General features: G+C 28.1%; 1 protein-coding gene across 4 annotated transcripts in view; it reads left to right on the top strand.

Moving 5' to 3' along the window:
* LOC119604092 (integrin alpha-PS2) overlaps window positions 1–17,620 on the top strand; it is a 90,935-nt gene that overhangs the window by 38,254 nt on the left and 35,061 nt on the right. For all 4 annotated transcript variants that reach the window (XM_037956542.1, XM_037956541.1, XM_037956543.1 and 1 more), the window contains exon 3: window positions 5,466–5,590. In XM_037956542.1, the coding sequence (XP_037812470.1) occupies window positions 5,466–5,590 (125 nt within the window). The remainder of the gene's footprint in view (window positions 1–5,465; window positions 5,591–17,620) is intronic.

The following is a 17,620-nucleotide window of genomic DNA, read 5'->3' as shown; positions in this document are numbered from 1 at the left end:
AGATAGATAGATAGATAGATAGATAGATAGATAGATAGATAGATAGATAGATAGATAGATAGATAGATAGATAGATAGATAGATCCCTTTACCATTATGACCATAAACTTGAGGTGCTGTGAAACTTTACCAGAGCTTTTTTGGGTCTCATAGCTTTCGCAGATTATAATTGATCATTTCAATGATTGATATGACTTCAAAAAAAATCTATCCGAGGTGGGAGGAAAAATTTTATTAAAGACTAAAGACTTTTTATTCCCTCTAATTATATACAATTTTCAATTGCAACATTCGAATAAATAATTTTCTGCTTAAAAACATAATATTTTCTTTATTTTCTTCTCGTCTTAAATTACAATTGAATTCGTTATTGAAAATGAACTGAATGCACTTCATAAATATATTCTCTTAATTTTTCCCCATTTATATTGAGCAATAGATTTTAAGAAAACCAGAACTATATAAAAAAATTACAAGTTCGTGGAATTTTTAAATTTAAATTTAAAAAAAGAAGATAAACAAATAAACAAAATGCCACAAATTTAGTAGAAGTTTGTTTATCAATTTATATCTGTAGCTGAAAAACAAAAGAAACAACTACTACACGATCTAATAGGAATGTAATAGCAAATAGTGTGCTAGACCCAACAACAACTCGATATGTAGGTATAGTGTTGTTTTTTTATTTATAATTTAAACAATACACTTGATTGTAGTATAAACAATTTAGAAATTTACATGATGTTCAATTATTTATTGCAAAATTCTTTGCGTACGTACGATATATACATATTTATTTTCTAGAGGAGTGTAAAATAATTAATTGAAAAAAGTTTCAACAAAAAAAAGTAGAACATAGAATTTCAAAAAAATATAATAATAAAAAAAGTAAAAATTTACTTAAGCAAACAAGATGGAGGCTGGTGAAAAGAGAAGAAATGGAAAAAAAATTAAAAATATTATTGAATAAATATTTTGTTTAATAAAATTTGAAATTGTTGAAATATGGTGATCGAAATTTCTTTTAAAATATTTAAAAATTTCAAATCTTTTTATCATCATGAAATCATTTGTATTAAATGAAGTCATATTTTTTTGAAAACGTTTTGTATGTTTTATTAATTAATCAATATGACTAATAAAATATTTAAAGTGTTAATTTAAATACTTTTTTTCTAGGAAAGTGTTTAATCACTAATTACTTCATTTTGGTTTAATTACTTTAAATGACTAATAAATTCAACTGTTTAATTCAATACAATAAAACAAAATATTTAAACGCCAGCTGTTTTTTGAAACTACAAAATTTCGGCAAATATTTAATAGTAAATTTAAATAGATTTTAATTTATTTTATTTTTTTGGGGGTATGATTCATGCTTTATTTTCTTTGTTATTTAAATTATATGTATTTCTTTTTATTTTTTATACTTTTTTGTATGAAAATAAAACAAATTTATGTGAAATAAACGCGTGGCATTAACGCCTTGTCCCCAGAAACCCATACAATCTGTGTAATGATTTGAAAATTTCGAATGAAAAAACTCAAATTTTTTTTTATTTGTTTTTTTCATTTACTTTTTGCATAAACAAACAATATTGTTATTGCTTTAAAAAAACAAAAAAAAAATCAAAATGTGACGATAATAAATTTCTAATATTGGCAGTATTTCAAGATTTGTGTTGTTTTTTTTTAATTTTTTTTTTTAATTTTTTTTTTGTTAATTTCCTTTATGATTAATCTTTAAACAAAATAAGAATTAAACATAAAATTATGCTCTTAGTTACCAGCAAAAACATGGTATGACTTGTACTTACTCAAGAATTTACTCTTTAATGTCCCACATATACTGACTGCAATACTTAGAAGGAGTTTAGTAATGACTTACAAATACCATAGACACTAGACTAGACACTAGAATAGACCACTAGACTAGACTATAGAATAGACACTAGACTAGACTATAGACTAGACTATAGACTCGACTATTAGGACTAGACTATAGACTAGGACTATAGACTAGACTATAGACTAGACTATGATAGGACTATAGACTAGGACTATAGAATAGACTAAGACTAGACTCTTATAGACTAGACTATAGACTAGCTATAGACTAGACTATAGTAACTAGACTATAAGACTAGACGATAAGACTAGACTATAGACTAGACTATCACTAGAATATAGACTAGACTATAGACTAGGACTATAGACTAGACTATAGACTAGACTATAGACTAAGAATAGACCTAGACTATAGCCTAGACTGTAGACTATACTAGACTTAGACTATAGACTAGACTATAGACTAGACTATAGACTAGACTATAGACTAGACTGTAGACTAGACTAGACTATAGACTAGACTATAGACTAGACTATAGACTAGACTATAGACTAGACTATAGACTAGGACTATAGACTAGACTATAGACTAGACTATAGACTAGATATAGACTAGACTATAGACTAGACTATAGACTAGACTATAGACTAGACTATAGACTAGACTAGAGACTAGACTATAGACTAGACTATAGACTAGACTATAGACTAGACTATAGACTAGACTATAGACTAGACTATAGACTAGACTATAACTAGACTATAGACTAGACTATAGACTAGACTATAGACTAGACTATAGACTAGACTATAGTAGACTATAGACTATGACTAGACTATAGACTAGACTATAGACTAGACTATAGACTAGACTATAGACTAGACTATAGACTAGACTATAGACTAGACTATAGACTAGACTATAGACTAGACTATAGACTAGACTATAGACTAGACTATAGACTAGACTATAGACTAGACTATAGACTAGACTATAGACTAGACTATAGACTAGACTATAGACTAGACTATAGACTAGACTATAGACTAGACTATAGACTAGACTATAGACTAGACTATAGACTAGAAAACTAGACTATAGACTAGACTATAGACTAGACTATAGACTAGACTATAGACTAGACTATAGACTAGACTATAGACTAGACTATAGACTAGACTATAGACTAGACTATAGACTAGACTATAGACTAGACTATAGACTAGACTATAGACTAGACTATAGACTAGACTATAGACTAGACTATAGACTAGACTATAGACTAGACTATAGACTAGACTATAGACTAGACTATAGACTAGACTATAGACTAGACTATAGACTAGACTATAGACTAGACTATAGACTAGGCTATAGACTAGACTATAGACTAGACTATAGACTTGACTATAGACTAGACTATAGACTAGACTATAGACTAGACTATAGACTAGACCACAGACTAGACTATAGACTAGACTATAGACTAGACTATAGACTAGACTATAGACTAGACTATAGACTAGACTATAGACTAGACTATAGACTAGACTATAGACTAGACTATAGACTAGACTATAGACTAGACTATAGACTAGACTATAGACTAGACTATAGACTAGACTATAGACTAGACTATAGACTAGACTATAGACTAGACTATAGACTAGACTATAGACTAGACTATAGACTAGACTATAGACTAGACTATAGACTAGACTATAGACTAGACTATAGACTAGACTATAGACTAGACTATAGACTAGACTATAGACTAGACTATAGACTAGACTATAGACTAGACTATAGACTAGACTATAGACTAGACTATAGACTAGACTATAGACTAGACTATAGACTAGACTATAGACTAGACTATAGACTAGACTATAGACTAGACTATAGACTAGACTATAGACTAGACTATAGACTAGACTAGACTAGACTATAGACTAGACTATAGACTAGACTATAGACTAGACTATAGACTAGACTATAGACTAGACTATAGACTAGACTATAGACTAGACTATAGACTAGACTAGATAGACTATGACTATAGACTAGACTATAGACTAGACTATAGACTAGACTATAGACTAGACTATAGACTAGACTATAGACTAGACTATAGACTAGACTATAGACTAGACTATAGACTAGACTATAGACTAGACTATAGACTAGACTATAGACTAGACTATAGACTAGACTATAGTCTATAGGCTAGACTATAGTCAATAGACTATAGATTAGGCTATTGTAAAGACTACAGACTACACCATAGGTAAGACTAGTAAATTTTAGCATTTTAACTCCTAACTTTTCAATATAAGTTTTTGCTGGGTAATTAGTATTATTTAAGATTTTTGCAATTTTATGAAAGTTCCTTTTAAATATTAAAGCGATAATAATTTTGAAGAAAATTCAAAAATTTATTCCAGACAAATATTAAATTTAATATTAATAACAATGACCTAATTAAACAGTTATTTGGGATAAAAGCATTTTATTTTAAATTTTTAAAAAAAATTTCAACAAAAATAAATCGGAAATTTAAATCAGCAATATTCTTCAAGCTTCAGACAAACAAACAGGCGACAAATTACAGCATACGTGATCGTTAGAAATTTATCGTAATTTTCCTTTTAATGATTATATCGATATCGAACCAGAATTCTTGTAAATTTTAGCTTAATTTCGATATTGAAAGCTTTTTCGATCATGTATGCGGTAATTCTAACCCAGTTATGGCGATCGAGTAAAACTGATCGCAATTTTCCGATCTCAATTTTCTTTTTTTATTTTGAAAATTGGTTGTATTATTTAAAACTTGAGTTATACTCCCTTCTCTATCTGATCATTCCATTAAATGATCACAGACATGCCATCAAATTATGAGTTAAAAATTATATTTAGTTGATAATATTTTCTAATAAGAAATCAAATTATATGACGAAATGATCATCCAACTTTTCGGTTGTCATATCGATCTTATTCTTGATCGAGTAAAATTGTCTTCTTTTGTTAAATTTTTAACAGATTTGATTTCTATTAAAATTTTTAATGACTTCATTTAGTATAAAAATTTTTAATTTACCTAAATAATTTTCAACTTTATGATTAATCTTTATAAAATTCTTTAAAATAACAAAGCTTATCTAAACAATTAAAATAAATAAATTTATCTACTTGCTGTATATCATTTTTATGGTCTTAATCACATTTCTTTTTGCAAAAAAAAATTTTTTAAAATTCTTTTATTAGTCAAAAATTATATTTAAACACAGCAATAATGATTTAAATTGCGACTTTTTTTAAGAAATTGGTGAATGAACTTTAAATTAATTAAATAAAAAAAATAAATACACGGGTAAATTAAGCAAATATTGGATGAATTTATTAAAGGCACTAACATATTAATTAAATATTAAATATTTTTAATTTCTTGGGATATGATCTTCAGGAATGAGTAATGAATAAAAGAGGCGCAACAGTTTTTTTTTAAATCTTATTTGCTTTTACAAAACTATGGCATGTACAACCAAAGTTAACCAATTTATTCTCAACAACTAACTAATTTTTGTTTTCGCTGTATTTTTTCTTTTGTTTGCAGTTTGGTGGTCGGAGCCCCTAAATTTGATACCTCTTCATATCAAGAAGGTGTTATAGAAGCCGGTGCCGTATTCAATTGCGGCATGAACGATGGTGATTGTAATTTAGTGAAATTTGATTCGTCAAGTAAGTATTTAATAATGTTATTAACTTAATAACATATAGAAAAAAATACAAAAAAAAAAAACATAAGAACCAGCATATATTAAGTTTATTAAAGAAAAAGAGAAATGTTTACAGTAAGAGAAATAATTTGGTTATAATAAACATTTGAATGTTATTAAAAGAAAATTTAAACATAATATAAAATACAAAAACAATTATTACTGTAGTTGTCTTAAATATATTATGTTAATTTTATGATTAAAATGACTAAAGAAATTATAGTTATAATAACTGTAAATAAATATATGTTTATCGCAATCATTTATATGATTGTTGATCATATATATGGTTGAGGATACTAACATTATATGTTATTTATAATAGTTTATAATAGCATCAACCACCATGAAATTATTGCTTGTAGCATACATTTATTTGGTAATCAAATATGATATATTTGTGGCAACTAGAAATATTATTACAGTAATCATAATATAGTTAAATTTCTAGTAATAATGTTAAAATTTAACATATCATGTTATCAAGAACTAAAAATATGATTAAATTTCTTCCAAACAAAATAATTTTATTGCTATAATTTTCAAATTTATAACGTTATTGCCAGAAACATATGTTTGTTAGCTGTAATTATAAATTTAACATGTTTAGTTTATGGCAACTAGAAATATTATTATAGCAAACATAATATTGTTAATTTTCTATGAATAATGTAAAAAATTTAACATAATTTGCTTCCGACAACTAATAATATTATTATAGTGACCATAATATTGTTAAATGTCTAGCAATCCAAATAAAAAGCTTGATGTCGTCATGTCTAATCATACTTTTTCTGTAGATGTTCAAAACAAACATATTTGTTAGCTGTAATCAAATATATGATTCCGGTAACTATTTAAAACACAAATTTTACATGATATGTTTATGGCGACTAGAAATATTATTATAGTAAACATAATATTGTTAATTTTCTAGTAATAATGTTAATATTTAACATAATATGTTTCCGACAACTAGGAGTTCAACGGCGAAACAATTCAGTCTCATTCTCGGGTGGTTTATAATATATAAATAACCAAGATGAATGATCAATATTAAAAAGAAACAAATTTGGATTTAAATAATTCCTATAAACAAATATATGTTTAACGCAATAATTTATATAATTGCGAATACTAAATATGTATAATATGTTATTCTCATATTAAGATGAGTCTCTTATAAGAGTATCTACAATCATTAAATGATTGTCTGGTATATATATTTTTTAGCTGTAATCAAATATATGATTCCAGTAGCTATTTAAATCATAAGTTTAATATGATATACATATTTATGTCAACTAGAAATTTTATTATAGTAAACATAACATTGTTAATTTCCTAGTAATAATATTAATATGTTTCCGACAACAAAAAATGTGGTTCAGTGATCATAATACATCATAAATATGAAATATTTTTCTCTAGGTGTAAAAAAACAAGAAAAAATTAGAACGAAACAAATCAGACCTTAGACTCAGGTGGTTAATAATGCCAAGATGAATGATCAATATTAAAAAAGAAACAAATTTAAATAATTCCCATGCTGGGTGTCTAGGCAGAACTAAATGATTATGCTTTTTTTGAAGAATTAAAAAAGAAATATTAGGGCTGTCTAGTGTTTTAGATTCTTATCCTAATTATAGCAACAAATTTGTTCAAGTTCTTCTCTATTTCCAATGCATTCACAAGTGAATGACATTTAAGCTTTTTTTTTCTATTCAGTTAAATTTGTTATTGTTTTTATTCATTCAAAAAGTCAAACTAAATGTTGGCTAAAATGTCAATGAATAAATAAAAATGTCTTTATTAACGTGAATATGCCACAATTGAATGATGATGATGATGATCTCTAGAGAGGAAAAAGAAGTGAGTGACATGTTATAGATGATCTTGATAAAATATTTATTTGTTTCAGTTGATATGTTTAAAGCAGCTTTCGTACAAATGTTTGGGCGTTTTTCAATGCTCCAACAACCCACATACATACATATGCATTTGAAATAACAAAAAAAAATATATAGAAGAAAAAAAAACAAAACCCCAATAGACAAATATTTAGTAGTGACAACTTGTGTTTATTTAAGTTCCAAACCTACGCATTATGGCACTCTACCGCATACGATCATTTGCCGTTAAGCTTTTTTTGTATTTTGTCTCTAACAAAGTTTGTTTGATGTTGAATTTTTTTTAGGGCAAAACTAGTTCACCTTAAAAATATAGACAACTTATTACAAATAAAATTTGCTGCAAACGGAAATTATTTATGTTGTAACCAGCAAATGTAATTCCTCTACAACTGCAAGTACTACCTGACCATTGCTAGAGAATGCTATTTTTCTTTATGGCTCAACCAGCAACAACAACAACAACATTATTTACATTTACGATTTGCTAAGATCATAAAGAAGAATGTTGTTTTCCTTTGTAGATATTTTTTTATTCATTTACGTTCATTCTTTTATATCAAAAAAACTAGAGAAATAAAAAAACAACTAAAACTATAAATGTCTATTTCTAAATTCTCTATAAAAAAAAGAAAATGTTCGAAATTACCATATTTCCGCATATGTTATTTCTCGATCATGTTGTTGGTGCTGTTGGTTCTGTTGGTTTCAGAATTTGTGGTGCGTATCTGGAATATCAACAGAAGTTCTAAGGTATAAGTTGCTTTAGAAAATTATATAGATTTTCTTTTTCGATTCAAGTTTCTGACAAAGATTAGGTTTTTGAATATCTAATTTTTTTTTTACAAAGGGTTACAAAACGATCTTACTCTTGATCATAATTTTTCAATTCATTGTGAGGATTTTTCTTTTATCTGTCTAGGCTAGTAGTAGAGCATAGCTTCAACTCAAATCTAATGCTTTGGAGTATTTATCCTACTAATATCATCATGGAATATTTAAATATCACAATCATTTTCGAATTATTCGTATAGCTATGATCATAAAATCACATCTTTGACTTCCAGTTCCAGAACTTTATATCCAGATTCATTGATATCAAAACAATTGATATTTGATTTGATTACTAAAGTATGAGAATAAAAGATCAGTAGTTAAATGTCGGGATCATTTCTCTATTATCTACAATGGAGTGATCTTCAAAGAAATAAATTTACATCTCTATATGTTAAACACCAGGATCGATACTTCCTTTAAGTATCCGATATTGATCTTTTACATTTCTAAGACTCTTGTTATTATTTCAGATGGTATATTTAAAATGCTTTCGTGATCTAAAATTCGTCATCGATCTACATCAAATTTAATCTAATAAGGTTCCTGTACAAATTTTAGAAGAGCCGCAGCAAGTCAACTCAATAATTCTTATTGACATTCTGTCTCCGTTAGATTAATTTGAACAAGATTCCAATAAAGTTTCTGAATCATCTCAAGATTGCCCAAATATCCATCTATAATAAAGAATCTTTAACAAGATCAAATGTAAGATCAGAACTTCCCAATTGGCAACATCAAAATCTCGAAGATCACGATTACCAAACTTTGTTTAAAAATTTAAACGATCAACTCGGCTCTTCGTGTTTCTTTTTAGTGATAAACGATATTTTTCGTTACGATCGGAATCGTTGACAAGAAATGATCAAATTGTAAGTTATTGAAATACGGTTTCATTCCAAATCTGGTCATCTAGTATTTTATGGCGTATAGCTGGATATTGGATTGCAGATCGGCTGAGTTTTGTTGATTGACAACATATCGAGCCCACAAAGAATTGAACTGAATTGACATCAGCAAAACTCTGGACATTATGATAACTAGACAGAGCAGATCAAGTATTTGCATTGAATTGGATGATCTGGTGATCTTCTGTTGGTGATCAAATTCATATTGGATTGAAGATCGTCTGAGTTTTATTGATTGACTACGAAGACCACAAAGAAGGTCAAATATATATCAATGGTTCCAAATTGACATTAGCAAAACTTCGGACATTATGATACTTAGACAGAAAAGATCGCTCAATCAAGTCATTTCTTCTTGTTACCTTTTTGTCATGATCGATATTTCCTTTTGCAATATAGATCAAGTCGCTGCTTCAAAGTGGATGATCTTCTGTTGATGATCAAATTCATATTGGGTTGCTGATCGGCTGAGTTTTGTTAATTGACTACATAGCATCGATCTTTAACAAGGCCCATAAAGAAGGTCAAATTGTACATGAATGATTCTGAATTGACATCAGCAAAACTTCGGACATTATGATAACTATTTTTGTCTAGTTCATTCTATCAAGTCAGTTCTTCTTGTTACTTTTCTGGCATGATCTATATTGCAAAAGGAAATAGTGGTTGCTTCGAATTGGATGATCTGGTGATCAAATTCATATTGGTTTGCAGATCGGCTGAGTTTTATTGATTGACTACATAGTATCGATCTTTATCAAGGCCCACAAAGAAGGTTAAAATTGTACATCAATGATTCTAAATTGACATCAGCAAAACTTCGGACATTATGATAACTAGATAGAGCAGATAGTTGGATCAAGTTAATTCTTCATGGTACTTCTCTGGCATGATCGATCAAGTCGTTGCTTAGAGTTGGATGAACTGATGATCCTCTGTTGGTGATCAAATTCATATTGCATCGATCTTTATAGAGGCACACAGACAAAACTTCGGACATTACGACAACTAGACAGAAAAGATCATTCGATCAAGTCAATTCTTCTTGTTACTTTTCTGGCATGATCCCCGCTTCGAGGTGGATGATCTGGTGATCTAATTCGTATAAGGTTGCAGATCGGCTGAGATTTTGTTGCTCTAAAACTGCAGTGTAAAACTAGTGTTAAATCGAACTAATTGAATTTTGGTGTTTAAATTTTTCTGCGCTACCCAATACAAGAAAATTTTAACGCTTTTCCTCTAATATTTTGTTAAAGAATTCAATTACAATTTTCATAGCTTTCAACATTATTTCGCCATTCAAAATTCCTGTCATCACACAAATTTCATTACTTAAACTTCTGCCAAACCGAAAAAAATATTGCTCAATTGATGATACTCCACCATATTTAGGCATAAAAAACATGTTGGCCATACACTTTGGAGAAACACATTTTGTGGTTCTTTCTTGTTTTATTTTGTTTATATCATGGAAACCGTAACAATAAAAAAAAACAAATTGTGGCAAGTTTTTTGCAACAGTTTCTTCTCCTTTCTTTTTCTTTTGCAATGACTCTTGGAGCAGGCCTGTGTGCGGATGTGCAAATAAAATTATACGCTTGTTTGCTGGATGTTTTGTAAATTTTGTGGCTAATGCGCGATTGATGATGAAAGCCCGCGCGTGCGCTTCACCATTAAAAAGAAAAATACACAACAAGACCACAAAATGTACCCACAGTAAAGTACCGTGCGGAATGAGTGAATGTCTGATGGGAATGTTTTGGTTTGAATGGATGGGCCGGAGCAGAAAACGCACAGAACCACATGAAAGAATCATTTGCAAAACATTTGCTAAAGAGGAAATTTTCTACACAAACATAAACAACAACAGCTAAATATAAGTACCTCACAATGTATGTACTTTTAAAAGAATTAAAAAGTCTGGTTGTTTGCATATTGTCTTAGATGTTTAAGTAAATGTTTTAAAAATATAGGTCTTTCCATAGGAAAATAACAAAAACTTGAATAAGAATTTCAAACTGTTGACTTGGTAGTTGTTTCCCAAAAAGTTCTATATTTTCGAAACAATGGGAAATTATTTATGGAAAGCCCTTTAAGAGAACTTTTTAGAGAGAGGCAAGTGAGAGAGGAAGGCAAGAAAAAAAAATGTGCGTAAAATGTAAATTTATGCAGAACATCTTGTCTACAGCCGTGAAGACTGCAGTAAATGTTTATGGTTTTGTCTATGGAAGATAATAATGATGATGATGATGGCTCCATATATGAATATATTCCATTCCGCAAGCACTTTGTATGCAGTAGCATGCAAAATAGTTACGATCACCAACGATCGTCAGCAAATAAAAAACTATAAATTAAATAATGATCGACCGAGTGCATCATCATTATCTTAGGAGGTATTACCACCACCACCACCAGCACCAATAGTTTTGCTACTTAAGCAAGGAAGAACGTAGAACTTTTATTCTTTCTTTGGTCTTTCTTTTGTAAAGTCAGTGTCTATAATAGTTTTGTTGTGTTTTTTTTCACATGCTAATGGTCATGTTCATGAAGTGCTATAAATACGCTAATTCATGGTTATTACTCGGTGGGTAATAGTCAACATATTTATGGTTTTACTAAATGAAAAAAAAAGAAGAGTAAGAGATGATCATTGCTGCCTGCTTAGGCTGCTTTAAGTCGAGATAAGTAAACAAAAGTTTAAATAGTGCATCGAGTAGTTTCAGAGTGGTGGTGGAGAAAAAGGAGCAAATGATCTTTCTTTTGGATTTTCTTAAACATAGAACATTTTAGGTACTAGTTTCGAGAAGAAGACAAATAATATTGATCAAACATTTGTCTGCATTATTCGATCTTTATCGAATTCAATTTCTTGAACAAATTTAGGAGTAGCGCAGCTTGTGAATTCAATTGTTCTTGTTAGTTTTCAGTCTCTCTTAGAAAAACTTGTACAAGATTTCAATACAGTTCCATAATCAGTTCAGAAAGTTTAAGAAGATCTATTGACAGCTTAAAGCTTTTCAATTCATATCACCAAAACCTCTAGCATCTCTATAACCAAGCATGGTTTAGAAATTTATTCGATCAACATAATACTTCTTGTTTCTTTTCTCTGATAAACGATATTTTCCCTTGCGATTGGAATCGTTGACACCAAATTATTTCCAATTAACCAGTCATTCGAAAAACACATATGATTATCTATTAATAAATTGAATTGGCCGATCTCTCTACAGATCATTGATCTTTATCCTTAACTCCCAAAAAAGACACCTCAAAGCTCGATTATTGATTGGCCGACCAGAGTCGGATGATCTTCACCTTTAGAGAGATCGAATAACGATCTTCTTTTCTTCTATCTTCACTGTTTCATATCATCGATCTTTACCGTTTCTTCACAAAAGTGTTTGAAGAGAATTGATGATCAAAATTGTAGTAAAATTATCGATCAATTAAATGGTTCTTCATTCTTTTCTGTCTGAAAGATCTAATCGATCTTTATCGATCTTCCATCATAAAGATCAAAGTATGTTTTCATTAAAAGAATCGATTCGATTATACTTCTTTCTTTTCTTGTTGTTATGATATTCTTTTTACGCTCAGGATGGTTTCTGAATTGAATATCGTTGATCTTTAAAGAAAGATCGAATTTGTAATTGAATTATCGATCAACTAAATGTTTTTCATTTTTTTCTGACAGGAGCAATATCTACTAATTACTCGATATTCAACTTGGAAGATCTATTCGGTCATTATCGATGATTCACCAAAAGGATCAGAAAAAGCTTTTATAGAGTTTTCAGTAGAACAATCGATCAATTCAATTATACTTCTTTCTTTTCCGTTATGATGATATTCTTTTTACGCTCAGGATCGTTTCTGAATTTAATATCGTTGATCTTTAAACAAAGAAAAATAATGAAGAAGACAAATCGATTTTTAACGTTTCTTCACAAAAGTGTTTGCAGACAGTTGATGATCGAGTTTGTAGTAAAATTATCGACCAATTAAATGTTTCTTCATTTTTTCCTGACAAGCAATGTGTGAAAATTGCTCGATTTGATTTCTCGATATTCAACTTGAAAGATCTAATCGATCATTATCGATCATCAATATAAAGTTTTCAGTAGAACAATGGTTCAATTCAATTATACTCCTTTCTTTTCTGTTATGATATGCTCTTTACGATCTAGATCGTTTCTGAATTGACCGAATATCGTTGATTTTTAAACAAAGAAATCTAATGAAAACAAATTACAGTTTCGAAAGGATCAAGTTGATTATGAAGAAAGAAAACCGAACATTTTTATTTGGAATAGGTCAGTTTACGTACTAGTCCCCAAAAATAGTTACTAATTCAAATTATTAGCACACATTAGATTCTCCACCTCTCCTCAAGAAAACTTTTCCAACCACTTCCCTGTCAGACACGATAAGATCGTGTCAAACATTAACACTTTTTTTGTTGTTCCATACGCTTGAATACGTCTGCAAACAGAAGCGTAAGCAAATGAATGGTTAAATTATGGACAACAAATCAAGTGAAGCTAAAATTTTAAACGACATTCAAAAGCGGTTGGTGCACAAAAAAACAAGATGAATGTGTTAATGAATGCAAAATTGACTGCATTTAAGTAACAGACAGCTAAGCAAACCAACCGGCAATATTAACACTGCAATACCACCATCCATACTTTGTTTCCTTAAACACTCTGTTTCGCACAATCACACCTAGAGCAGGGATGGGAATGTAGAGAATTTTGAAATTATTTTCAGAGCAATTTTATACTATTGATAGAGATATATAAACATAAATTAACTCCAATATCTTTCAATATTTTTAGATATTTCTTAATATAAAAATGGACAAGTGATCTTCAGACAAGTGATCATCAGACTCTTCCGCACAATCACACCTAGAGCAAGGATGGGATTCGAGAGATTTTCAGAATATTATTTGGGAGAATTTCATGTCAATATCTTTCAATATTCTTAGATACATTAAAATGGACAAGTGATCTTGCAAATGAGAAAATAGTACCTTATATGGTGCCTGTAGAAAGTACTCTCCTTAAAATAACATTTAATTATCTCAACTTTCCCTCCCTGCTTTTAAAAACAATATGAGAAGATTATGCCTTAATGATCATGATAATCATGATGATCATTCTTGTAAACGGTTTGTTGTTATGTTGATTCACGCTGAGCTGGGTGCGAGAGTTATCCATATTCCAAGACTTGTTAAGTCAAATCAATAAAACAAAAACTAACAAGAATAAATATTGCTGGTTAAATGGATGATCCTAATAAATGTAAATGATCAATTGATCAATGAATTTGTATGTTTTTATACCATAACAGAGAGTGTGTGTGTGTGTAAATGTTAGAAAAAAAAATATGTTTGCACTTTCTCATTGTTTTGTTTGTTGGTTACACTGACGTGATTTGACTGATTAACTTTTTTTTTTTGTAACAAAAGCCGCCATCTACTCATAAAAAGCATCGACAACGTTGTCATCATTATTAGCCGCCGTCATTGTCGTGATCGGTCGCCGTCTCCAACGTTGCTGTTGCTGTCATCACTGTCGTCATTGTCTTTTACATGAATTGTTTTATTAAATATAAATAGTTGTTTAAGTGATAATAACAGCATTCGTCATTATTCCAGGCGTTTTGGCGTTTTCAGCCAATTGAATTTCAATTCACGAGTTTATTTAAAGCGGAAACCGTTTGCCCATCCACACAACCATCCATCCCATTTAGGAAGTATGTATAAGTAGCGACTGCTGCTGGTGGGGCAGCGCTTAAAGATTGACTGAACAAAATATTAATTCAGCACAACAAGAAAAGTATGACTTTGCAGTAGAAATTTATAGAATTTATGCAAAAAATAAATAAAATTGAAGAGCCAAAGAGTAAAATATCAGCAAAACAGAGAAAAGATTTATGATGAGTATTGAAGATTGAAGTTAATAAACAATGATAGAAGTTTCCGTTGATTTTCTTTATAAAAATATGTTTGTTTTTTTAAATGGTTGGACTAGTCATGATGTAAGTTTTTTTAGGTTTTAAATCATGATGTAATGTTGTTCTTTGAATAATTGAATTAGATCTTAATTGAATTATTTAGAATTAGTTAAATAATGTCAAGACCTTTTAATAGTTTGATTTGTGATAAATTTAATTAAATTTTTTAAACATAATATCAGTGATCAGCAGAAGATCAAATTCATGTCCATAAAATGTTAAAACTATAGTTTTAGTTAAAAGTTGATTTTTTAAAATATTGAAATTTTAGTGAAATTTTTTATTTTTTAGAGAAATTTATAGAAATTTGAGATTTAAATTTTTTGGTTAAACTTAAAATTTTTGATAAAATTTTAAATTTCGAATTCAATATAATTTTGATTTTTTTGGTGAAATTTCGAATTTTTTTATAAAATTTTGAAGTTCGGTTTAATTTTGAAGTTTTGTAAAAATTTCAAAACTTTGATGAAAATAATAATTGTATGTGATAATTCAAATATCTTGTAATATTTGAAATTGCTATAAATTTTCGAATTTTTGTGAAAATTTTTAATTCTGAAATTGCAAGAAAATTTTGAATTTTCATTAAATTTAATATTTTTATTTGAATTTAGAAAATTTTGAAAAACTGTGAATTTTTGATAAAATCTAAAATTTTTTTGTGAATTTTGGATATTTTATTAAAATTTCGGTAAAATTTTGAAATTTTGTAAAAATTTAAAAATTTTTACGAAATTAAAAATTGTTGATGATATTTCAAATATCTTGTAAAATTTGGTATCTATCAATGTAAATTCGAATTTTAGCTAAAATGTTTAATTTTGAAATTTTAGGAAAATTTTTATGAAATTTAATATTTTTATTTGAATTTAAAAAATTTGGGAAATTTTTGGTAAACTTTAAAATTTTTTATAAATTTATTTTATTAAAATTTTTAATTTTTAGCAAAATTTTAATTCTTTTTTGTAAAATGTGAAATCTTTGGTTAAATTTTGAAATTTCGTTAAAATTTAAAATTCGATTTTTTGTGAAATTTTAAATTTTTGTTTTCGTTTCGAAATTGTTTGAAAATTTTTAATAAAATTTAAAATTTTTGAGAAATTGGTAAATTTTAGTTAAATTTGAAAATTTTAGTTAAAATTGTAAATTTTTATTAAAATTGTAAATTTTTGTTAAAATTGTAATTTAGAATTTTCCAATTTTTGCGAAATTTAAAATTTTTGTTTCAATTTCCAAATTTAAGTAAAATTTAAAATTTTTGTTTTAAATTTTTAAAATTTAAATTTACTAAAAAATCAAAACTGAACACAGTTTTGATTTTTTGGTAAAAATTTTGAATTTTGATGAAAATTTTTAATTTTGATATAAATTTTAAATTTTGGTAAAAATTTAAAAATGTCGAATTGAATTAATTTTTGATGAATTTTCAAAATTTCATTTTTTTTTTAATTTGGAGTTTTTGGTAAATTCTTGTAATTTAATACAAATTTTGATTTTTTGGTAAAAATTTTGAATTTTGATAAAAATTTTAAAGATGTCGAATTGAATTAATTTTTGATAAATTTTGGTAAAAATTTTGAATCTTAGTAAAAATTGTAAAATGTCGAATTGAATTAATATTTGGTGAATTTTTAAAATTTCAAATTTTTTCTAAAAACAATTTTGATTTTTAAGTAAAATTTAGAATTTTTGATAAAAAATTTGAATTTTTGTTATAATTTCAAATCTCGAATTCAATATTTTTTGTTATAATTTCGACTTTTTTGTGATATTTCTTACAATAAAATGTTGATTTTTTCTTAAAATTTTGGACTTAAGTAGAATTTTGAATTTTTGGCAAAATTTCGATTAGTCAAATACAGTCGTAGGGGACTCCGTTTTGACATGATCACTGCACTCATCAGATGTAGTATTGTATAGTTTTAAATCTAGCCTGTAGCCTTAAGAAATCTCAGGAGGTTTTTAAGTTTTGACACAGATATCTCACCAAGGAAACATTTTCTCTTAGCGGCTAGGGAAGAGCATTCGCGGAGAAGGGGGAAGACTGTCTATTTATTTTCCTTGTCTTTGCAATTGAGAGAGTATTCATTAAAGGAGAGCCTAGAACCCAGTGTCCAGTTATAATTGCCGTCTATATTCTTAAATTAATAGCGAAAATTAACATTTTTATCAAGATTTGAATTTTGAGCAAAAAATAGTTTTTCAATTCTTTATGGATAGATAATAATAAATCGATCATTTGATCGTCAGAAATTTGGGGCTTGGAGAAATATGATTTTCTATATTATTCACAATAGGGGAGTATCTTTATTA

This window comes from Lucilia sericata, unplaced genomic scaffold, assembly GCF_015586225.1.
Source record: "Lucilia sericata isolate MDLA Ls3-8-SP2 unplaced genomic scaffold, ASM1558622v1 Contig000360F_arrow, whole genome shotgun sequence".
NCBI classification, from domain to species: domain Eukaryota; kingdom Metazoa; phylum Arthropoda; class Insecta; order Diptera; family Calliphoridae; genus Lucilia; species Lucilia sericata.
The sequence above is the reverse complement of the archived record's forward strand: the minus strand, read 5'-3'. Positions and strand labels throughout refer to the sequence as shown.